General features: G+C 40.2%; 2 protein-coding genes across 3 annotated transcripts; one reads left to right on the forward strand and one right to left on the reverse strand.

Moving 5' to 3' along the window:
* The first annotated feature begins 2,571 nt into the window (after window positions 1-2,571).
* cnga3a (cyclic nucleotide gated channel subunit alpha 3a) lies at window positions 2,572-10,822 on the forward strand. The gene is made up of 9 exons (XM_037534975.1): window positions 2,572-2,866; window positions 4,749-4,885; window positions 5,885-6,001; window positions 7,025-7,201; window positions 7,719-7,778; window positions 8,083-8,316; window positions 8,513-8,614; window positions 8,721-8,827; window positions 8,991-10,822. The coding sequence occupies exons 2-9, from the start codon at window positions 4,800-4,802 to the stop codon at window positions 10,391-10,393; spliced, it is 2,286 nt and encodes a 761-aa protein (XP_037390872.1). The 5' UTR covers window positions 2,572-2,866; window positions 4,749-4,799; the 3' UTR covers window positions 10,394-10,822.
* Window positions 10,823-13,337: 2,515 nt separating this feature from the next.
* On the reverse strand, window positions 13,338-22,090 carry ube3a (ubiquitin protein ligase E3A). Of its 2 annotated transcripts, none has more exons than XM_017720505.2 (11): window positions 21,932-22,090; window positions 20,906-20,956; window positions 19,800-20,113; window positions 18,403-19,649; window positions 18,081-18,225; window positions 16,239-16,444; window positions 15,832-15,996; window positions 15,591-15,746; window positions 15,421-15,494; window positions 14,955-15,098; window positions 13,338-14,810 (listed from the first exon to the last, which is right to left on the reverse strand). In XM_017720505.2, coding segments are annotated over exons 2-11 (2,574 nt in total). In that variant the 5' UTR covers window positions 20,908-20,956; window positions 21,932-22,090; the 3' UTR covers window positions 13,338-14,689. The 2 variants fall into 2 exon arrangements, with proteins under 2 accessions (XP_017575994.1, XP_017576001.1); XM_017720512.2 differs by having other exon boundaries at window positions 20,906-20,989; window positions 21,932-22,086.
* Between the last annotated feature and the right edge of the window lie 3,104 nt (window positions 22,091-25,194).

The following is a 25,194-nucleotide window of genomic DNA, read 5'->3' on the forward strand; positions in this document are numbered from 1 at the left end:
AAAATAATGATGAAAGAACCCAAAAGGATTCTAGCTTATAAGGTGAACACTCCACTGGAGAACGATCAACCAAAAGCCTTGAGATGTCAGGCATTAGCAAAATTTATAGCAATATTGTAAATGACATAATTTCAAACTAATCAGTTAATAATTTTACAAAAGGGGAAAATTATTCATTTAAAAATGTTCCCTTTAACTACATGTATGTTATTATCTCTATTATCTAAATTGACAGCTCTAAGAACAATATAATATAATAACAACAATAATAATGCATTATTATAATATAATATAATATAATTTTACATCATCATAGCCTGTCATCTGGATATCATTAAAAATGTTCAGCCTTGTCTATCATGTATTTCTGAGCTATACTGTCTCATTCTCCATAGATGTTCAATTATAAATGCAGTCACATTTCTCTTTATATTACTGTGGTCAAAGTTGGCCTGCAGCTTTGGGTCCTTCTGGTATATGGTAATGTCCTCTCTGTCCCCATATGAACTCATATCCTGCTCTTTCATCTACCGTGAGCTTCTGAATGGCTCTCATGTGCCTTGCCTATAACTCCGGGCTGTCTGAGCATGATTTCTGCACACATTACCCTTTCTTATCCACCCCTCCCTTTACCTTGTCTGCATATCATATAAAATTCTAGCTGGCCTAGAAAGTAAATCATGTAATTTCAGGATAATCTGCAAAATATAGGAAACCATTAAAGAGAATAGAAACTTGATAATCATGTCAGTTAAATTCTGCTATCTTTTATACTTCCTTACACCAAACTGTCTTTTTTTTCAATGATTCCATCTCATCCAGGATTTAACAGACTGCTGATTCCCATGTAAAGCCAAAATGAATCACACCTGATCATCTATAAATAATTTTGGTAATTTGGTAAAAGAAGAAAACTTTTCCTAGTATTTTAGAGTACAATAGGTGGCTGTTTCACTCATACTCATTTTTAAGTGAGGTGTTGTATTCATCATTAATTTCTAAGCTTTGTTGTTTTATACTGTGTACACACAAACGTCTTCTGCTTGCAACAGATGGCCTAGGTTAAGGGGCTTAAAGGGGGAATTTATATCACACCCTGGATAACATGACACTAGGAGTCATGTCTTAACTAGCCAAATGTTTTAATGCTGGTAATTAGCTTTATTATTATTACAATTACAATGATATATATCAAAATGTAGTCTACAAGCTGAACTCAAATTTTAGCTATTCACTCCCCCTCTCTAATTTGCTCCAGTGTGACCCTGTTTATTAACAACTCCACCATTCCTCTTCTTGTCTTTTGATTATTGTTGTCCTTGGAACAGAGCCTGTTTTAGTAGCACTGGCACCTTGTTTGGAGCAGCAGAGTGATCATCATCACATCCTGAGGTTAGCTCAGTGCAACAGGTGCACATGCATGATTTGAGGGGCTGAATCCAAGAAGGAGCATTAGGTAGCTCAGATAGGTGCTCAGGCTTAATCTGGGATTAGCGATGCAGCTCTGAAGATTGCCTTAAGGATTTCTCGGGTCTCTCTGGGGGTGGAGGCAGAGAGCTGTGAGCCAGGCAGGTGATCGGACTCTGATGCTAGACACTTATTTCATTCCAGCTCTAATTGGCCAGATTGCTTATTCATTAAAAAAGCATGGCTTTCTTACATAAAGAATGGTTTATAGATTATTCAGTGTAACAAAAGTTAAAAAAAAAAAAACTAAATATTTAAAAAATGTTAAATACTTTGAATCATAGTGATAACAGAGTATGCAATATTCCACGATAAAACATCTTTAACATCAAAGACCATGAGTGTTCAACTCTTGGTGTAACTCTGTGTGTCTCAGTGCCACCCAGTGGGTTTTGGGATTTGTGTCATCTGGTCTTCAAGAATCACATGACAGCTGCCTCCTGCTTTAGGCTATCAGGGCATGATCTCTGTAACTGATCTGAGAGGCCTTTCTGATGGGCAGTGAATCTACAGTTTGTGTTGTACTGCTATATACTCATTAAAATATTCATTAAATTATATTCATTAAAGTATTTTTTTATTATGAGGCATGAAAAATACTAATTTGTCCACTTTTTTACAATGTGTTTCTTTCACCTTTGCATCCACTTTAGATGGACAAAGTTTTCTTTTTTGTAAAAAAATATTTCCTGCTCTGCAATAATAGTGTGTTATTACTACTGCAGTAAGTTTTGAATAATTACTGCTGAACTATTGTTGCTGAAAGTCTTTAGTTGAAAGCGTTACAGTAACGTAGTGGACGAGTCTCACTGAAAGAAAGCGAGGTGCGAGATAACGAGTTTGAGTATTGCATATTACTATTAGAAATTATAAGTAATATTAATAAGAATAATAATGTTTCACCCACCTGTATTCCGTCTAGGCCTCCTTCCCTGGGATTGGCTAATTTGACAGATCGCTTGTGAGGATGGACTACTGACCAATCCCAGTGCAGGAGGGCGGAGTTTGTCAGAATGCAGGTGGGAAAAAAAATAACGTGCTTGACAATTGCTCTTGGCTCCGCCCCCTCCACCGCACGTTAGCGCTCAGTCTGTGAGAAGTCTGCCTCAGTAATAGTGGATACACAAACATCTAAAACTGTGAGGACGGTGGTGGATTAATATGACCCTGTTTCACGCAGAACACAGTGGATTATGGCTCAAAACACAAAACGTGGATTTTTTTTTTCAAGAATGGGATTTTACCGTGTCACATTGAGAGGAACTTGAGGATTAAAAGGTGTCCAAGCTCGTTCTGACAGAAACCCAGAGAGAGAGAGAGAGAGAGAGAGAGAGAGAGAGGTCATCGCAGTTAAATCTGTCGATGAAGTAACTTTTATCATCTCATTCAAGCCTTGCAGGTGAGTTTCAACGAGATTTTGAGAAAAATCTGTCAGAAGTGAACAGCAAGTGTACAAAAATGACTGACATTAGACTGTTTTTGTGTATGAAACACATTTGGTAGGCTATTTCACCAAAGCACTAACTAGAACATAGGAACACGAGAGCTACTGTGTGCAAGCAGTTTAGCAAGATTCACCCTCCGTGGCTAAATACACGGTAAAAATAGTGCAGCCAAAAAAATTACTTCATGGGGTAACAAGCAACGTAATTAGTTTTATTCATCTGAATATTATAGATGAACGTTTGTTTCATTCAGAGTGCTTATCTGAGTTGAATTAAACCAGTTCAGTTGCTTGTTAGCACATGAAGGAACTTCTTAGGTTACCGATTTTTACAGTATAGAGATGAACCATCTTAGAGATGGGCTTCAAGTTATCTCCTCAAAATGTCTCCTTCAAAGGTATCCTCTGGAAAAAATAACATCATTCTGTTTCCAGATCATTTCAACCTTGTAAAACATTAGGTTTTTTTTTACATGAGGGAGGGAGGGAGAGAAAGTGATTTATTTTTATTGTGAGTGGTCCACAGTTTCTCCCTGTCCTCCTGAGCAAGCCAAAGGAGCAGATTATAGATCTAGTATGTAGATGATGAGAGAGACTTTGAGTAGCTGAGCACAGCTCAGACATTCTTAGCCTCAGAGCAGAACTGACTTTTGAGTTTTCAGATTACTTCCAAATTTGTCTTAAAGATTTTTCCTGCCCGAGTGCACTTTCACTCGCTCCGAAGCACTGTAAGCATTATTATTATAGCTGTGTTATCTTTAAGAGCATTATAATTCTTAGTCCACTTTCATCCATCTCCTCCCATGCCACAATAAAACTACACATCACCAGGTGGAAATATAAATGTGTCATTTTGGTGAAACTGTATTCATGCTTTCAGGAAAATAAAGTGGCAAAATCAAGTTAATGCACATTTCAGGGTTTGTAGAGCAGCCTACTCCCATTGTCTTGATACATTTAGAAACTTGTAGGCTTGCAGGCTGAAGCTGTGTGGCTGGATTTATGTAAATCTGTGGTGTGATCTTTCTGAGGGATGGGTGACTGATCTTGTTTAGTGTTTAGGCTGTCCGATTAAGCAGGCTGTATTTTTAGGCCTGGAGCTCAGATGGCAGTATTGTCTGCGTGAAAATTGGTTTGCAGAGATCACATCAACAGCACGTCTCTCAAATCTCCTCAGACCACGGTGCTACAATCATGTGTACAGCTCTTCATGCATCTTCATGTAATGATAAACAAGCAGGATGTGTCAGTTCAGGAATACTAAAAACATTGGAGATAAGTTCATCATTTGCAGCAAAGCAAACCAATGCACAGATTTGAACAGTGAAATATGAACAATTTACAAGTAGCTACCATAAACGGCTTTTTAACCAATCTTATCAAAAGGAAAAAAGTGAATACAGACACCTGAACCTCCCTGCCAGCACTACGCAATTAAAATGTCATTGTTAAAAATTTACTCTCATGCTGAATTAGTTAAAAATTTGCCAGATGATAATGCATTTCTGCTATCTTTTACAGCAAGATACAAAAGCTGATGGGCACAGTGCTCAATATGCATTTCACTTTTTTTTTTTATTTAAAATGTAGCCATTGTAAAGGTTTTCTTGTCTATATTTTTTCCAATAATGTATTTATAGGCTATGCGTGATTTGTTATATTGTAATTGACTAATTGTTATAATAATTGGTGGAGTCATTAATATGAATCAATAGTGAAAGCCCAAATAAAAACAAACTCATTATTACATATTTGGTAAAGCTTTTTGTTCCAGGCTCTGGTGACACATAAAAACATCCAGTTGGAGTGAATTGTAAGCTACAACCTTTGTGTGCAGTGTTCTAGCAGGAGCTGCATGTCCTGGCAGGGCTGAGCGAGAGCAGTGAGAATGGCGAAAATCTGCACCGAAGAGTCGTACCCATCAGTTCGAGACATGGACGATGAAGTGGACCGAACTGATAATGGTGCCAGCAGGTTTGACATCACTTTCCTTATTTGTGTCTTGTTCCTTGTTGTGTTTTGTATTTTTCACATATCTACTTTATATGGGCTATACACATTTAAACAGGCTAAATGCACACAGTCCTTTAAACAAATGATCCTCTTCAGTACACTGTTCAAAACAGTTGGCTCTTCAAGGATTCTGTAGTAAAGAAAATGTTTCTATATAGAACCGTGAACACTCAAATAACCTTTTGCACGATTAAAGGGTTCTTTGCATCATGAAATTGATCTTCAGATTGATGGAGAATGTGTTGTATATGGCGCTATATAGAACCTTTTTGAAAAGGGTTCTTCTGTTGTGACTATAACAAGCTTGTATCAATAGAAGAACCCTTTTTGGTGCTATATACAACCTTTTTCAAAAAGGTTTTTATATAGAATCATATGCAGCACATTCTCCAACAATCTGAAGAACCATTTCACCATGTAGAGAAGCATTTAATCATGCAAAGGGTTCTTAGTGTTTATGGTTCTATATAGAATAATTTTCTGTACTAAAGAACCATGAAGAACAATCTCTTGTTAAGTGTGTAGGGCTACACAATGTGTTCATTTGTTGTCATGATACCAGCCTTTTTTCTGTGGGCCTTTTGACCAGTCACATGTCCAGATGAGTTTTGATGAGTCAAGGTATTCATGTGTTCCAACAAAAGGAAATTATTTTGGTCAAAATAATGCTGACTAATCTTTTAGCCTTGTGACCTTATTTAGCACCTTATTAGTATTTTTAATATATTGCAAGGTGCAAAAATCTAATCTGATCATTTCTCCACATTGCCTAGCTATAACCTGTGGACTATTAAGTAGACAACAAACAATGGAGAAAGATGAATAAACAAGCATTGTTTTTCTATGTCTGTGCAAACAAAGATCACAGAATTAACTTGCATTCTCGATTGATCTTCCTGTATGTGAACATAGAGAGATGAATTTTTGTGCCTCTGACTTTCTTCCTTTCATTTATCATAGGATACATTCTATATGTGAAGACACTACCTCTGATATGCAAGGAATCAATTCCACAGCAACCAGTCAGCTTCAGGAGTCTCGCAGAAGCTCGTTCACAGGTGCTGGGGCCATGGCCAGGTAACACGTAGACATACTCACTCTCACCATCTAGACATCATCTACTACATCAACCCCCCTTACTGTGTAGTTTACCATCTTGCATAGCAGTGATTCCCATTCCTGGGCTTGGAGCATCCCTGCTGAGGTAGACCTGGTTAGACTCATTAGCTAATTAGCCAGCTGTTCATAAGGTGAATCAGCTAAGTTAGAACAGAGAAACCGCTGAACAGTACAGTGCAAGGATACTCCAGAACCAGGCTTAGGAAACACTACTCTGTAGAATCTATTATAGAATATGGCAATCTGGGTCAAATACACTGCACATGCAGAGGGGTATGTTTAAATGACAAATACTCACATTAAATGCTCAAAAATGCTCAAACTTAGTTGACAATTACAGTAAGTAACCAATGCTATGCTCAAAAAAAATCCTCACATCTTCCACAAATGGCAAATTAGAAGAGCAGTACTGTGCAAATGTTCCAGACCACCCTTCATTTATTTAATTTTCAGCCAAAATGCCGTGCAGTATATGTTATTCATTCATCAGCATCAGGAAAAAGTGTAAAAGTAAAAATTAAAAAATATTGAAGAGAATTTTACACAGAAGCCTTTACATTATTTTCCTTCTTTTTGTGAAACCTGCTTTCAGTTTTTCTAAGAAATCTGTTGGTATATTTTTCCACGATCAGGTCTTGCATGGTTGTTAAAATCCCATTTTCTCTAAAACCTTTAATTATTTATTGTCCTCCAGTTTTGAAATCCCGTTATTTTTACTTGTATTCTTTGACGTTTTCCCTTCTGTATGCAAATCTATTATCTTGTATCTAATCTCCTCAGAAACATCTCTTGAAAAGCGAATAATAGTAATTTTCAACAGATATTAGATAAATGCAGGTTGGTCTAACAACGAACAGCACGTTATAACAACCAGCCATCAGTGTGAGTATGTAAAGTGTGCATTTGACCCAGGAGGCAGTGAAAGCTACATACTGTAGAGAGCATGGGAGTGTTAGTCTCTTACCTGTATTGATCTCCCAGGCTCTCCCACTTCCTGTTTATGCTGCGGAACTGGGCGTCACATAGGCTGCAGCGTGAGGTCGAGCGGCCCGACTCCTTCTTAGAGCGATTCCGTGGGCCTGAACTCAAAGATATTTCAAGCCGGGGCAGCTATGCCCACTCCTCCTTAGGGCACCCTGACAGGCCTCATAAGAGGAAGTAAGTAAAAAGCACGGACCGTGGGGCAGTCTCTATAGCATGGTTGTCAGACTTCACTCCTGGAGGGCAACACTGCTGCTGAGTTTAGCATCTTATTTGGCCACTGGATTAAACTCATTATTGAATTAGCAATGAACTGAATTTAGAGTGTTGCACTAATTTCTGGGGGGCTGTAGCCCTCCAGGATGTGAGCTTGACACTTCTGCTCCACAGGATAAATAAAGATAATGCAAGTGATCACACTGGTATGATGCACCCTGGTGTGAAGTCAAGTGGAAGTGGAGAACTCGTCTGCATAAGACCAATAACCCCAAGGAAGATGGGTCTAGAATGGTGGACTGACTCAGAAACAGTATGTAGATTTCCACATAGGCTTCCCATAGAGTAGCAAAACATTGCTTTCATTCTAGTAAGAGAGCAGTGAAAGTATAGATTTAGTAGTAGTAGTAAGTTCATGTCTGCAGAAATTTTCATCAGTGCTGATTACTCAGAAACTGAACGCTCCTTTCCTCTTAAGAAATACCAGTCAATGGCCTCTAGCTGTGTACAATGTGAACAACTGCAACAACACAGATGAGTAAGTATTTAGTAGTTACTTTAGAGCCAAACCCTTAGTTATCACTAGGTGACTCTGTGACTTTAATATAACTAGAGGTTGATTAGTAACAGTTATGTGCATAGAGCCAAGGCATCAATCCATTTAACTAGAGATATAATGGTGCTGGTTTAAGAACATTATGTAATTTAGTTGATTTAGTTCCTTGTGTTAGTGTACTTACTAACAGACCTTTTGCAGTGTTGATGCTGCCACCTATAGGCAAACAAATCACAATTTACCCCATTAGATTAGTATTTTAGGTCTGTAGTGGCTCCCCCTGTAGTAAAGAATTTGCTTCACTTGATAAAAATACAATTATTACCTTTAGCAAAAAAGAGGAAAAAAAGAAAGATGAGAAAAAAGAGGAAGAGAAAAAAGATGGAGACAAGGAGGAGAAAAAGGAGGAGAAAAAGGATGAGAAAAAGGATGAAAAGAAGGATGAAAAGAAAGATGACAAGAAAGATGACAAGAAAGATGACAAGAAGAACGATAAGGATGATAAAAAGAAAGAGCCACTGTAAGTATGTTACAAATATTGCTGACTCATGAAATCTGTTGGATCAACTCTAATAACTAAAAAAAGGAAAGTATTACTGAACTGGATTCATTTAAATTGTTCTAAATGATCCCTATTTTGCACAGTGTAAAATATATTAGCTGCTGTACTGTTCAACCTAAGACCTTGGGCAGTTATTCTAGCTTTGTTTCTTTAGGAAAGAGGTGTGGATCATGGACCCGGCCGCAGACACATATTATCGATGGCTAACAGTAATAGCAGCGCCAGTATTTTACAACCTGATGATGATCGTAACAAGGTCTGCTTATGAACATGGTTCAGCCTGTAACTAAGCTTGGGGGTGTGGAGGAATGGGGTGGTTGAGATGCTTATGGTATTGTGGTGGTGATTTTATATTTCTATAGGGCCTGTTTCAATGAGCTACAGTCCACATACACAATCCTGTGGATCATTCTGGACTACACTGCAGATTTTATCTACTACACAGATACATTTGTAAGATCAAGAACAGGTAAAGACAGAGCTCTTACCTTTGAAAAAAAGATTTAAAAGCAAAACTGTTGATGTTTCATTGAGGTTTCATGTGATCTCACGTTTGACTTTTGAAGATTCATTTGTTAATGACCGTAGAACCCATGAAATAGATCAAAAAGTTCTCTTTTCTTATTTTTTAGGTTTCCTGGAGCAAGGCCTTCTGGTTAAAGATGGCAAGAAGTTGATGGACCACTATAGAACAACCTCACAGTTCAAATATGACATGATGTCAATGATTCCAACTGATATTTTTATGCTGAAGGTGGGATATGACAACCCAGAACTGCGGTTCAATCGCCTTTTTAAAATGTCAAGGCTCTTTGAGTTCTTTGACCGCACAGAGACCAGAACAAACTATCCCAATATTTTCCGTATCAGCAACCTCGTTCTTTACATCTTGATCATTATCCACTGGAATGCCTGCATCTTCTACGCCATTTCTAAAACCATTGGCTTCGGCACCGACACATGGGTATACCCCAACATTAGCCATCCTGAATACGGACGCCTGGCTAGAAAATACATCTACTGTCTGTACTGGTCCACTCTCACCCTGACCACCATTGGAGAAACCCCCCCTCCTGTCAGAGATGTTGAGTATCTGTTTGTTGTTGCTGACTTCCTCATTGGGGTGCTGATTTTTGCTACTATCGTTGGTAATGTTGGTGCAATGATCTCCAACATGAACGCCTCCCGCGCTGAGTTTCAGGCCAAGATAGACTCCATCAAGCAATACATGCAGTTCCGTAAAGTCTCCAAAGACCTGGAGGCCAGGGTCATCAAGTGGTTTGACTACCTCTGGACAGAAAAGAAAACCTGCGATGAAAAGGAGGTTTTGAAGAACCTTCCAGACAAGCTTAAGGCTGAGATTGCCATCAACGTCCATCTGGATACGCTGAAGAAGGTGCGGATTTTCCAGGATTGTGAAGCTGGACTGCTTATCGAATTGGTACTCAAACTGCAGCCTCAAGTGTTCAGCCCTGGAGACTACATCTGCAAGAAGGGGGACATTGGAAGAGAGATGTACATCATCAAGGAAGGGAAGCTTGCTGTGGTGGCTGATGATGGCATCACACAGTTCGTAGTACTCAGTGATGGAGCTTACTTTGGAGAAATCAGTATCCTCGGCATCAAGGGCAGTAAAGCTGGGAACAGACGGACGGCTAACATCCGGAGTGTGGGCTACTCCGACCTGTTTGCCCTTTCCAAAGACGACCTCATGGAAGCACTTACAGAGTATCCTGAGGCCAAAAAGGCCCTGGAAGAGAAAGGGAAGGCCATCTTGATGAAAGACAACCTGATAGACGAATCAGTGGCCAACGCAGGGGCTGACCCCAAAGACCTGGAGGAAAAGATTTTGCGGCTGGAGAGCAATCTTGACCTCATGTCCACCAAGTTTGGCAAACTCATGGCAGAATACACGTCCTACCAGACCAAGATCAAGCAAAGGCTCTCCAACATGGAGAGCAAAGTGAAAACACTGCGGGCAGAAGATCTGTCTGAAGTGGTCGAAGACAAACAGGAAGAGAAGAAAACAAAATAGATACAGTCTACAAAACACAGGATGTGAATGGATATAGCACAGACAATGGGCTTAAGGGTTTCTCTCTTTTTTTTATATGTAAATATTTTCAAGTATAGGCAGCACACTACTTTAAACTCTTTATACATTTTGTTTATAAATGTCCGATGTGTGCTTCTATTACGTACTATTACTTTTATGCATCATAAAGTTTAAGTATTTTGAGTTGAATTCATGTGCATATATATATATATATATATTCTCATTGTAAACATTGTTTCTTATATGATGTTTTTCCTTGTAATCAGACAGTGTGGGTCTGCAAGCAACATTCAAGGACTTCTTTATCCTTCAGAGTATGTAATGTCTACTGCATAAGGGTCTTTTTTTAATCTGTAGGGACATTTCAGGATGCTGCAACTACGCTTAAAGAATTTGACAAGTACTGAAGCTACAGGAGAAAATGTCCTTATTTCTACAGTTTCATACACGTCAAAGGACTAACCAGTTTACCATGTGTTTACCAACATGTAGTTTATGTTAGTGAGCTTGTTTTTGCCGTTGGTCAATCAACAGCATTTCAATATGACAGCTGGTGTTCCCTTCAAAATATGCATGGTCAGTTATTCCCAAAACAATGCATAAAATCTTCATTTAAAAAAAAAAAAAATGAGATGCACTGTCCTTTGGGCCACTGACGATGTTTAACACCTAAATTTAAATATATTATTTAATAAATTATGAAATAGACTCTGCCTTTAATTCATTCTCTTCAGCGACAAGTGGATTGCTGCTTTCAGCTAATATAAAAAGGCATCGAATGAGGGTGCTTTCAGATAGCTGATAGTGATTTTAACACATACATGATTCAGACAACATATAATCTGGTTTAGTTAATCTGGTCACAAAAATAAAGTACTTGTTAATATATTTTGATTACATTTTTGATTAGGCAACATCAGCAAACTAGTATTTTAATTGACTGAATGTGCCTATTAAATGCACAATAGTTGAGTCACTATGACTGCTAACAAAAGTAATTCAAATTCATGTAATTCAATCATGAGATTACATTACACTTTTTAAGTAATCTAAAGGAATACATTACTGGGTTCATCTGAAAGCAGGGTTATAGTTGGGTCAGTACTGGACAGCAGACAATGTGGGAATATTATAACTATGATATACTGTTTTAAACAAAACCTTTGTGATACCTCAAAATCTCACTACCTCGCTACCTTGAAGTCACAACGCAGGCTGGTTGTGTCTGCTTGTTTCCTTAAAATATCAATGTTCATTAAGAGTATTCATTTTTAATTTGGTAAACTGCAAAACATCTTATGACTAGGGTTTGTATTACTGTACATTTAAATTGTCTTCAGACATTTAGTGTCTGTCTGACCTCTGTGGGGTTGTTAGCCAGCCTGTGTAAAAGGAAATTACTTGTTTTACTTTACCAAGACAGAGACCATCTTGCACAATGATAGATGATTAACCAGTTCTAACAAACCAGACATGAAATACCAATGCTGCTCTAAAATCTCCAAATAACATGACCATTGGCTTTATAGAAGGTACAGATACTATAAAGCTGCTTCAGGTTGAAACACCGTACAGCACTATTGGAGTGCACCTGACTGCAGGGCAGCATTCATTAGGCCAACACCTACATAATCCCCTCATGGCAAGTGACATATACCTATATAAACATATCAGTTGTCATAACACTTTCTGGGGTGAAAGGACATCAGAATCGACTGAAGCAGCATGTATGGCAACTATTGCTTGTTACAATAAGGCATATGTAAATGTTGATATGGGTTTGTATCAGTTGTCATGAAAGACATGAAAGAGATTTAGGTTTTTTGTAACCTTATGAATATCACCGTATAAAATCAGCATGTGTTAAAAGAACATCTTATGGCAAAATTGAACACTGGCCTTTCTGTGTTTCTTGGAAAAGTGTTCAAGAGTGTCTTTACCACATGTAAGAGTTCAGGCTGTGCTTACCCCATGTAAGGCTCTTAGTACTAGGGAGAGGCTATTCAGAGGCACTAAGCCACAACTCAGGTGGTGTTAAAAGTGGCCAGGGATTGACCTAAGCCTTATTCTTCCAAGTTCATCAGGAGTCTGAGTGGAAGGCAAGAGGTTAGGGAACAGAGTTAAAACAGTCTTCAGACTGGTTGTGTGTAGAGAGATCCAAAACAACTGTACCCAGATACTCCCAAACACTCAGGCTGTAAACAGGAGGAAGGCCAGCCTATTTTTTACTGGCCAGTAAGGGGCATGGACCGGTCACCATATATCTAGCACTGAACTGCTGCAAAATAAAAATCATACTGCTGTAGTACCACTCATGCAAGAAGTGGAGAGAACCTCGGTGAGAAAGAAGGCTTATTCAACAAAGTGTTAACTGGGAAAATTAAAAAGTTTCATTTCATTTGTGTTATTCAAGTTTAAGAGGAATATAAACAGGTTTGAATGGATGAAATGTATGCAAGATGTGTACTAATGAATGTCACTTTGCTTAAGATTAACTGTATTTTTAAAGGTATGCTTTTTTAAGGACATTTTGTTCATACATATTGTCTTTCTTGTGTCCCAGTAGCTATTTTCCTGTTGAATCCTGTCCCAATATATGGCCCAAATCCAATATTCAGAAAAACAGCAGTTTATGGGCTTAGTCAATGGGAATAGAACCCGGCAACCACTCACTTCAGTCTTAGAGCAAATTAAAACTCAAGGCTACTGTTTGTTCTAAAATCTCAGAGCAGTTAATCATTGTTTTAGAAGAAAAAAAAAAATACACATATATTGTTTTTAAACTGTTGCAGGCTGCTAAAATGGTTCTCCGTCTTCAACTATGAGGGCTTAGTGTGCTTACTCTCACATCACATTCAGTCATGGAACTACTGAAAGACAAGCCATTTGAGCTCCTTTATGTTTACACACTAAAGTCACTAAATTTCTGAGTTTTTAATTTATTTAAGAATAACTGGAAACAATCAAATGCTTTCATTCTCAATGTCAAGTTCTGTTACCCCTTTAATGTGAGCGCCATCAGCAGTGGAACAAACCACAGACACATTTATCTGAGAAGAAGAAAAAAAAAAAAACAGCAAAATGATGAGCAAAAGAAAATCTCAGTGGATCCAGGGCATCACTAAAGTGGGTTTCCAGCTGTACTTGGGTAAACCTGAGGGGTGAATCTCAGGATACATGTTTGGCACGTCATGATAGTGGTACAATTTGTGCCAATATCCCCTCATTCATTCAACAGTATAGTTATTTGGGCCAGACACTGTGCGGAGCAAAACAAAGCTACTAAAATATTAACCCAGCTGACTTCAATGGAGTACTGATAAGGGCATTTTGTAATTAGCTTAAAAGTCTGCCATCCTGAATTAAAATGAGACTGGTAAAGGAATAAACCTCAATCTCTCCGAATAAGGGCTTTACAAACATCATAAAGGAGAGGTGGTTTTCTTTGTCTTTCATTTATCTATTCATAGTCTTTCCTTTGCCATGTGTACACCACAAGAGCAGACTGGTTTCGGCTAATCATGTCATCACACTGAAGTAAGACACATAACCAGACTCTGAGGCTAAATACAGAACACTGGCCGTAAGCAAGCAGCACAACTTGCCGACATGGCAGTTACAAACAATGCAGTTCCTCAATAAATACAGATTCCTGGTAACAAAAGTTGGACTGAAGTTGCTCTGTACCTCGAAAAGCATCGCTGGCAATGTGCGGACTGACTGGGGAAGACCTATGAACCATGAGCACGACATGTCAACGAGAGGTCGACAGAAAACTAACAGACATTCTGAATATTGAGTTAAGTGCACTTTCACAGTTCAACCATAGTACAACAGAAACGTCCTCCTCCCTTTACTTTTTTGTTCTTTTTTATATTTCTTTAGGTTTATGTGGTGATCAGTCCTGAAGGTGTTGGAAATCTCTAACCGTCCCTCCTTTTACCGCATAAGAAATCAAAAAGTGAGCTGAATTCCAGGCAGACATGAAAGAACAGACTTTATCCCTTAAAATAAATAGTGCTATATCTCAGTGCATACAAAAAGGGAAACTTAACACTTACATTAGAGGGAGAGAGCCAAGAGTCCAGTGTGGTTTTATGTACTATTTAGGCACAGGCACTCGGTCACCAGAACTTTCCCATTTTAGCCCATTTCATATCCTGCCTTACATTTAAACTTGATATTTATGTTTTGTTGTCGGTGTAGTTGATTTCGCCTTTGACGAACACACGAAAACTCTGAAGTTGAGCGAGTTCTTTTGCGTCTCCTCATGCCTCAGAGCATGCCGAAGCCTTTGGCATAAGTGATGGCTTTGAGGAGTCTCTCTCTAAGTTTCTCCTTCGTGGAGTATTCAGGGAGGAGCAGCACGTTGAAGCAGGTGTGAGAGGTTGGTAACCTGATGAGTAACAAAACGACACAATATCAGAAAATTCAAACCAAAAAAAAAGAACACTCATGTAACAAATAAAAGTTCAGAAAGAAAACGTCAGAAAAATTAGGACAATTATAAATCTCCACTATGCAAATCCCTTGTCATTACCTGTCTGAGTCTGGCCCATTTTTGGCAATGATCATCTTCAATTTGCCCAGGCCACCCACCGGTGCTCTGTCAGTGCCTGTGGTGAACTGCAGAAACAGCCTCTTCTGCTCCTGTCCAAATGAGTGCACCGTCTCCCAAAAGTCCCTGAAGGTCAAACAACAGTATTGTCATCATTATTTACATGTTCAGCAAGTAATGCAAGAATACAGTACATGCTTTCCAGTACAATCATCATCTAAGCCTCCACCTTTGTTGGGTCCTCTGAACAAGGCAGCTAAGTGGTAATTATGGAGCAGATTTGTTTAATAAGGTACGGTAACATGAGATTTTATTCTACGCAATTTCAAAGTATTTCTATAGGTCCACACATAATGCAATGTGCACAAGAGGAACAACAGCTGGGATGCTATATACCAATATTTTAAAAAACCTGGATATACAATGTTCTGCCATTTTTTTTACATACTTAATAATGTGACAATCCCTGTTGTAACCGCCATCATATTCTGTAGTCTCTTCGAGTGCTTGAAAGTCAAGATTCTGGAAGTGAAAAACAGACACAGGTATGACCCAAACCACACACAGTGCAGACACTGTAAAATCAGATGACTTTAACTTTGTATACAGCTCACTTACTCTGCTGCCACATATAAGCAGCTCAATTTCCTCAGGTCGAAACAGATACTTCAGTGGAGACTCATTAGTAACCATATGGAAACCTCTTTTGAATGCCTTGAATTGTTTCTCCACACTTTTGTTCAGCATATATTCGGCATACAGCGCTACAAATTCCTGCAGAAACGCACACAGTTAACTGATCACAAATTAATTTGCACTGCTGTCAAACTAAACTTTTTTGTGTAAAAAGGTGACCGACCTTCCTGTTATCATTGGTAACAGGGATTTTCTCTCCACCTTCCCTTAAATCATACATGACAGGGTTGCCAAACAGGTCTGTCTGTGATATCTGGAACGTGATCATCATGTCTTCCTCCACGTTGCCCTCATACTCCAGCAGCTCCTTCAAACTCTGATAAAGAACCTGTCCAAGGAAGCAGCACACATGACAAAATAGTCAGTCACTTTTTGTTACATTTAGTTGTCTTTCATTAGTTTCTAAATATGTAGCTGAATTTGCTTATTTGAACTGCTTGAACAGGGGAAGTGTTTTAAATTGTGCTCCTGCGTCTCCTGCGTGTCAAGCGAGTTCTCATCTCAAGTTTCTCCTCTTTTCTGCTTTGACATACAAAGAAATAATAAAACAATAGCCAAATGCAATATTACCGGATGAGAATCAGCAAGGTCTCGGAAGGTTCCTTTCTTTCCCATTAGCTTTCTGTAAACCACCATAGGGAAGTGCACGTCCAGAATGCAGTTATTGTAGATAGCTAGGCCCAGGACAATACCTATCAAAGTGAACTGGCCTTCATTTTCAAATGATGAGGGGTTGAACCAGAAAAGCTTTGTGCTTTCATCATAGGTGAACATGCCTGCAAATGACATGGAAAGAACAGGTATAAGGTATGACCAAAAGACAGTTATTTTGTAGTAGATGTGTAGTTTGCTGACATTTACCTCTATATTAAACCAGCATTAAAATGAAGTATCATCATACACCAAAGTGATTACAATTAGATTAAAATGTAGATTATTAAACTAGTAACGCAAAGACACTATTTTTAAGACCAAGTACGAGCCAATACACAGTTCTATTCCATACTGAGTAACCTACTTACAATTAAGTAGTTATTACTGTAAATGAGTGCAGTATAACTTAACAATCCAGGTGATTTTAAATGAAGTGCATTAGCTAGCTATGCTAAATTATTTACTATGGATTAAGTAGCGTTGCAGAGTGGGTCTTGCTGCATGTCAGAAAAGTGTATACAGCTGTAAGTAATGCATGTTTCACAGTTTTGGTTCTCATCTGTCTCTTTCTTCACCAGTCTCTGTAGAACAATGACTGCAGATATAACATCCAAGGCTAATGCATCCAATGATCCCACTTGTGGGGTTTTACTTCTTCCTGGAGTCTATGGCTGGTTGAGCTATAGTTGCATACACTGTGTGATTTTATGAATACTGTTTTCAGTGACTCACACTGTAGCTTTGAATAGACCATCATGTATGATCAAAGTACAGTTTTAATTACCCACAAAGCATGAAAACATCTGGTCTGCCTGACCTGCTAAATGAAACAGACCCTACAGTAATCTGCACATTGAGTACTGAGCAAACACTGAAAAACTGAGCTGCAGCAGAGCTGCTAACACTGCGGACTGAAGCTAAAAGCATGCATGGATGTACACTGTAGGTCAATACGGTCTGTCTACAGTCTATTTCATAAGAGAAAAAGAAAAATCCATTTTATTAATGTTTACACCTCATAACAGCATAGACAAACTTTGGTAGAAAATATTGACTGTTTTGCTTTCACCTGTACTGGGGATACGATTGTGATTGTGCTTAATACAAGATAAAATCACACAGCGTAGGTCTGGTGAGAATATGCCATGGTGGAATGTTAAGTGTCCACTGACTGTGTCTGACCGCCACAAGGTCTGCAAAAATTCCTTGAGTGAGCAAACCCTCGTTCACTGCCAGCTTGAATCGTTTTTTTTTTTGTTAGCGCATCAGCACTAACTCCACTAGGCTTATGTAACATGGTTTTAGGTCGTATGAGACACTAGTATGTATGAATTTTTATGAGCATGAGTAAATTAGAGTAGTAACTGCCCGAACCCAGTATCCATATTGCTGCACCCCCACATTAAACCTCAAATCCTATTCACAAGCATTATAATACTGGTATCAATTTTCTCATACCAACAATCACTTCACATGATCTTTCTCCTTTAGAACATACACTTTGTTTTGTTTTATTTTTGATTTACAATTCCTTTAAGAAAGGCTATTATAAACTATAAAAATAAAATATATGTACTGGGATAAAATAATCTTTGATCCAGTGAAGACACACCAAGGAATCTTTGCAGACTGCAACACACGATGAGTCGGAAAGGAATGGTAACAGACTGGCATTAAATCGCTATTTAGAGCAAAATTTATGTTGTGACTTTTAAAAGAAAAACAACATTTTCATGATGAAAATATGAAAATTATTACCTATATCTGGGTTGAAGATCTCCTCTACTACCAGCTGAAAGAACTCTTTGGAAACACCTCCTTCATCCACACCCTGCTCTCCTTCAAACTCCACATACAGCTGCTTCTTCAAGTCTGCTGGGTTTTCCATGGCGATCATCTCCAGCTGAAATCATGAACAAGGTGGAAGTGTCATTGTCTTTCCATCCACCAGCACTACATATGTCTCCAAATGTAAATAGGTTTTTATACAAATGCTGAAAATACAGTGGCTCGGGTGATGTCACCTATGCCATACCATTTCCATGAGCAAGAAAAGCTTCAAAATCTACCCCAGACTTACCCTGACAAGAGCATCATCTATGATGTGGTCTCTGCGCACTTTGAGGCGCAAGTAAGGGTTGAGCTGCTGCCCCTGCACCAGGCTGTAGAGGGCAGTGATCCTGCGCTCACTGTACATGCGGATCCGGTTGTCATAGTAGAGGCCCAAGTTTTTCGTCACAGCGTTAAGAATGAATGGACAGGTCATGAAGGAGAACTTGCTCTCTGTCTCCACCTTGAAGAAGGTGTAGTCCTTGTCCATTTCCAGAACATCATTTAGCGGTTCATTGATGAACTCTTCAAATGGAATGAGGGGTTTCCGGCAGTCCGACGTGCGGATACCCAGTTCCGTCTCCAGCGGGTCCACGCGCGGCCCTTTCTTGTTGCGCCGCTCCTCACCTAGCAGTTCCTGCAGGGTCAGCTCACTGGACTCAGGGATGGGCTCATCATCCTCCTCTTCGTTGTGGTCTGTGTCAAGGTCGCCACCCAGCACGTTTGCATAGTAGACAATTTTCAAGCACTTGGTGGCCGCTACCACGCCGTCATCCTCGTTAACCAGGTTGTCACTGTTGAACTCGTTGCTGATGACTGTGTAGGTTATAAGCTGCTGGAACGTCTCCACCAGGCGCCGAATCTGGTCGGCTCCATACTGCGACCAAAGGCGTGCTAGCTTGGCCAGAGCTGGGAGAGGTAGCTTGCTCATGGCCTTGCAGAACTGTGGCAGGGCAATCTCCAGGTACTCGGGACTGTGCAGGTTGTTGTTTTCCATGACAATGATGAACACGTTTAAATAATTGGGATCAGCCGCATACACATTATGATAGGTGAGGTCACATTCCACGTTAGGCGATAGGTACACCAATGCATTCAGGAATGCTGCCTCAATCTTCTCATTAGACAACAGTCTGTCGTAAACTCTTCTTACTGCTTCAATGTCCACAGACACTTCAACCGGACCCAGCTTTTGGACGTTGTTACTGTCGTGAGAGGCCCCTTCTCCACTAGAAGCAGCAGCATCAGGGTCCACCTCCATGGCACTGGCCGAACCAGAGGCAGTCTCTTTTTCATCTTCATCCTTGTCCTCGTCCTTGGCCTGCAGTGACTTTAGCTCCTCCTTGGTGTGCTGTTTAGCCTTGCGAAAGCTCTGCACCAGGCTTTCTGCACTGGAGAAGACCCTCCCAATGACACGGATCAGAGGAGAGTAGTCTTCCGTCTCACCACAGAGAGCGAGAATTTCGTAAACCTTTTCCTCCGTCAAATAATTCAGATCTGAAAAATCACAGAAGCAAAATGAGTGTTCAAAAAATATTGAAGATACTAACAATAAACATTTAAAAAGTAATACTGTTTTTAGTAGTTTTAGTTTGATTAGCTTCAAAAAGTGAGTATTAGCAAAACAAATAAAAATCCTATGCTTACCTCTGAAGTCTTCCCTGGTGGAAGGCAGATCCTTGTGGTTCATCTTCCCGTTGCTGCAAGCAGAGAAATTGTGGGCTCCTTTGGCACTATTCTCCGGGAAAGCCGAGCTGGCGCCTTTCTTAGAGGGGTGAGGATCACACAGTTTGGCGTTATTCTTATACAGCTCCAGGGCCTTGATGGCCGCTGCATTGTTATCCATGCGCCGGAAACCAGGAGAGGAGCCACAAGCCTCGTTCGTGCAGGCCTCATTTCCACAGCCCTCAGTTAACTGGTGGTAGTAACGCTCAATTAGATGCTTTGCAGCCGCTCGCTTCCTGCATCAGACATTCAAACAAGGCAGCAGGGGATTAGTAGGGTTCATTCACAAAACTACTTTTAATGCCACAAGAGCAAACACAACTCTGCAAAACAGTATCAAGAAGTATAGAGAGCCAATACAGTACAGCCACTTCAACATCGCAAACAAAATGAAATTTGTACAAACACCCTGCAAATACTCGCTTAGTTCATGTCCACTATATATATATATATATATATATATATATATATATATATATATATATATATATATATATTTATTTTTCCAAACAAAGTTGAAGATAAATGAAAATCAATCAGTCAGAACACCAGGGATGAATATATCAGCATTCATCACAAGAACAGAATATGACTGACATAAGAGTTACTGCAATACTAGAGATAGTTCACAAAGAATATAACTGTAAGATAAGCATAAATACTCATGCACCACAACTTATAGAAAACATTTCATGCCACATTCTAGGCTACAGTCGGTTTCTCAGAGAACACATTATTTTGGATTTTGGCTGCATGCTGATCATGACACCCAGGCATCAATTACATTGTGTGACAGCAGCCACAGCATGGATGTAGGAATCACAAAAATCCAATATAAAATGCCAAAGACAGAGAAAATGCTGACTTTTGCTTTTTGTAATCATGCTGGTACAGACTATTCGCTGTGCCACAGCCATCAATAACAACAGTTTGACAGTGCAACAGACTCCAATACTTGCAATACAGAAAAAAATGTGCTACTTAAAATCGGAAAAGGGGTCTGTGAGAAAAAAAGACCATTTACTCACATTAGACTTGCTTAAAGTTTCCAATGCTGGACTCTTCTATACTGTAGAACTCTAGAGAGAACAAAATGTGGTCAGGAAACAATCCTGTAGACGATGAGAGGACAGGTTAGCTCTGGACTTAACACAGCTTTCCATTTTCTGGTCATGCAACATTAACGAGTAAACTACAATACATATGAAGTAACTGTACATTTTAATAAAAACAATCAGGTTTGTTCATACTTATGTGAAAACGCAACATTTGAGAAGGACAAGTGCGATACGGAGGACCATGATCGTGTTTTTGCAGCCTGAGCTACGAGAGCTAAGTGGAACTGACAGGTGCTGTGCAGAGGAAGTCAATAACAAAGGCTCCGTGCAGAAAACATGCGAGGAGAGGAGAACCTAAACCGCGGAACTCGTCAACCGCTCAGACGTGTTATGACTGGAACACAGTGAGGAGGTAAAGTGTAGCTGGCAGTCCGTGTGTGGGCAGGCCGCCGGGGGGCAGGGGGGGTATGACTGTGCACAAACACGGTACGAGCGTCCAGCTAACTTCCACCGTCAACAGCGGCGGCATTTTCAGCGACCGCTACGGAGCCACTAACACAAACGTGCAGTCTAATGTTAAACACAGACCGAAATCGAATCGATGAACCGACGGGGCGCTCCGATCCGGCGCCCAGCAGCAGCGCTCCGTAACCTTGCAGCAACTGTCACCGGGAGAAGCTTCACTAGCTCTGAGCTAACTCTGCTAGTTCGCTAACTAGCCTAGCCAGCTCCGTTCTTAAGCGCTAGCTAATTCATATTTTTTCAAAGTCGCGCAGAACTTATTTTTCCCCACCTCGCGGTGTTAATATTTAGCAAAGTCACGAAAAAAACAAGCCCTCCCCGAAACTCGGTCGGCTCCTCAGGCCGCAGAATCCGCGCTCTCTCCCCCCGCAGCGCCGGAGCGCAGTAGCGGGGGAGCCGAGCCGCTAAAAAGCGCGCCCCGGCGCCGCGCCTCTGCGCCCAAAACACAGCCCGAGTGACACGGTGACAGCTTACTTCTGAATATGCTCTGTCGCGGGCTTCTAATCCTGCCACTCAACATCACAGTCGCTCCAGTTCTGTCTGTGTTCAGCTCCAGCCCCTCAACCAAACATTCTCGGCCATCTTGATAGCTGAGGCAAACACGGACCGTATCCCAGGATGCAACGTGAAACCTTAACAAACCATAGACGTTCGCCGTCAGACACAGTGCCGGAAAAACAAAGATACCGCATTTACTGTCTGTCTCAGGTTAACCCTTCAGTCGGGCGTCGCACTGATAGCCATTTGAAATGGCTTGGGCACATCCACAAAAGACGAGCATAGCTGCTCGTTTTCAGTTCGTGTTTGTGACTTTTCCCACACTTTTACTTTACTTGGTAATAGGGGTTCGCAGTGCTAACACGTGCCACCAGATGGCGCAATTCAAAAACGAGACCATAGAAATCTTCCAGCGCTACGTCAGACCCGATTAAAGGGACAGTCCGGCCCGAATGGAAAGGGTAACCAGAGAACTTGCAGAGAGGAGAATCCCCGCTCTGCAACGCCTTCCGGTTTGCTCGAACGCTAGAGGGCGCTCCCGAGGGGGTCCAAAATGAACAGGTTGATATGGAGCATTTGAGCAAGGCCATAGCTTATAAATGCTTAAACATTTTTAGTGTAAAAGAATACATTCATTTCCTGAACAAAGAACACAATAAAACATTTTAACAGCGCTGTTATGTTTTTAAAAGCTTTTAAACTCGAGTTATAGGAGTTTAAAACGGCGCGCCGTGTCTGTCAATGACGTCAGTGAGTGCGAACAGCCAATGAGCTGCTCCGTTCGCCCGTCAATCATCACGCTCTAGCAGTAAAGCCCGCCTCCTGCTGCCCGAAACCCGTTTGCTGTAGAAAAAAAGGAAATATATAGATGAGTTTTCTTTGCATTTTTAGTGAAACACATCCGTCTTCTTTCTAAAATGAAAGAAATGTCCTGGACAAGCGATTAGAAACTATTCTTACTTTTCGTTATTAGGTGTTGAGCTGCATTTACTCCCATTCATTGAGGACTCACTCGCGAGCGCCCCCTGCTGTTTAGCAGTCCTGTGTTTGTTACACGGGGGGAATAGGGAGTGGCCAGGCTCCTCACAAACCGGCTCTGGTGTGACCGTCTCTACTGCTGTAAACATGCTTATTCACATCCTGCAGCAGCAGCGCTGTAGTGACAAGAATGAGATTGTCTGATTTAAAGATTAGCAGCCCCCTTTTCTGATGACATATCTTGAAGGTGGGAGGAACTTTGAAAAACTACAAGAGAACTTGTAGAGAGGAGAATGACCAGTTCTCTGGAATTACCAATCTGTAATGTCTTCCGGCTTTTTCAAACGCTAGAGGGCGCTCCCTAGCGAGTCCAAAATGAATGGGTTAAGATGGAGCATTTGAGCAAAATCATAGTTTACAAATGCTTAAACGTTTTAATGTAAAAGAATACAATAATTTCCTGAACACTGAATAGCATAAAACTTTTTAACAGCGCTGTTATGTTTTTAAGAGTTTTTAAACTCGAGTTATAGGAGTTTAAGACGGCGCGTTGTAAATTTATGACTGGTCTGTGAGCACAAACAGCCAATGAGCTGCTCCGCTCGCCAACCAGTAATACCAGCGTCCTGCTTTCCGAAACCTGTTTACTGTCGAAAAAAAGGAAATATTTAGGTACGTTTCTTTGCTTTTTCAGTGAAATACATCTTCTGCTTTCTAAAATTAGGGAAAAGTTGTGGGCAAGTGGTTTGAAACTATTTTAACGTTTTGTTGTTAGCCGTTGAGCTAAACTTCCATTGAGTTTACTGAGTTTACTTACATTCATCGAGGACTCGCTCGTGGGCGCCCTCTGGTGTTGTGCAGTCATGTTTTTGATCTTACTCTCAACATTATAGACAGTAGGTCTTCTGATTTGTCCTAATAACTGACCTCATTTTCTTACATGACTGTTTTCAGTCTTAGACCTTTGCTTTGTTTATTTAGTTATATTGTGCAATTTACTGCTGTCTTACATTTAGGAATGGCAAACCTGTGGCACTGTGAAAAACAGTATGCACAGATCCTCATTTCTAACTAATCAATTGGTTATTTAGTGAAATAGTAACTTAGTCTATCATTCTAAAACTGTTAGCTAATAGACTTCAGGCTAAAACCACCTGTTTGCATCTTTCAAATGTAATTCATTTGTTATTATGTGCTTATGAAAGCGATCACAGATGTTTTTACACATTTAAAACATAGATAATGAGAACAAACCAGTCCCTGCCACTTTGTGATTACTATTGTGTGTGTGTATGGGAGGCCTGACACCTGCTCCACTGATTAAATTATCTCTGAGGAGGAAGGGAAAGATGAGGGCTTGTTTTTATTCTGTAGTGGACAATGGTGGCGTGTGTAGTGCTGAATAATGGAAAGCACATTCGTGTTTAGAGTGATGCAGCTGTGAAGAATCGAGGTCTCGTGAATATAGACAGCTGTTTAGCCCCAAGTCAACAAGGTCCCAGATTAAACTCCACACACAGACACGTATGCTTACGTGTAATGAGATGGACTGGCTCAGTGAAGCCAAACAGAGCAACTGTTGCGCAACATAGCAACCTTTACCCAAACAATTTTGCATCAACAATGAAGACTGTTTTCAACAGCTTTCACATTCTGGAGATTTTCCAGACTTTCACCACAAGACTGAGGTACAAATTGTGCAAAACATCTTCATTAGAGACAGAATTATGAAAGGCAAACAGTTAAGCAGGCTGCAAAAGTCTGTTCGTGTCTGAGGTGTACTTTAGTGTGGGTGGCATTTCAGTGTGTACAGTAGTCTTTTCATGGCCGTGCTTTGATGGGAACTGCATGACAATTTGATTCTCTACAAGGGGAGTCAGTAAATGCATATATGCTATAGACTGGAGGAAGGTGGTCAAGTATTCAAGACTGGTGGAAGAAATCATCAATAATCTTCCACATTTGGGTGACACAACACTCACTGCAGAAAACCCGGATGACATGAAGGAAAGTTACAGTACAGAGTGAAAAGGTGGGACTGTAGCTCAAAGAAAACAAGTCACAAGGGGAAAGACTCCTAACATTACTTCTGATGGTGAAGATTTAGAACAGCATTTGGTGAACAGCATTTGTCTGCTTAATGCTTGTCTACTGGATCTCCTCAACAGTTAAGAAACATGATACAGATTGGCACTCAGTAGAACAAGGGTGAGAGAACAAAGGTCAGAATTGCAAATTTACAAACAAAGGTCAGAATTGCC

This window comes from Pygocentrus nattereri, chromosome 26 (assembly GCF_015220715.1).
Source record: "Pygocentrus nattereri isolate fPygNat1 chromosome 26, fPygNat1.pri, whole genome shotgun sequence".
Taxonomy (NCBI): domain Eukaryota; kingdom Metazoa; phylum Chordata; class Actinopteri; order Characiformes; family Serrasalmidae; genus Pygocentrus; species Pygocentrus nattereri.

Excerpts from the sequence above, each read along its gene's own strand:
- ube3a (XM_017720505.2), bottom strand. Across the intron at positions 19,650-19,799 it reads CACCAGGGAAGACTTCAGAG|ATCTGAATTATTTGACGGAG; the intron begins GTAAGCATAGGA and ends GTGATTTTTCAG. Across the intron at positions 16,445-18,080 it reads GATCTTCAACCCAGATATAG|GCATGTTCACCTATGATGAA; the intron begins GTAATAATTTTC and ends TGTCATTTGCAG.
- cnga3a (XM_037534975.1), top strand. The coding sequence starts at position 4,800 with ATGGCGAAAATCTGCACCGAAGAGTCGTACCCATCAGTTCGAGACATG. Across the intron at positions 6,002-7,024 it reads GGTGCTGGGGCCATGGCCAG|GCTCTCCCACTTCCTGTTTA; the intron begins GTAACACGTAGA and ends TTGATCTCCCAG. Across the intron at positions 7,779-8,082 it reads AACTGCAACAACACAGATGA|TAAAGAATTTGCTTCACTTG; the intron begins GTAAGTATTTAG and ends CTCCCCCTGTAG.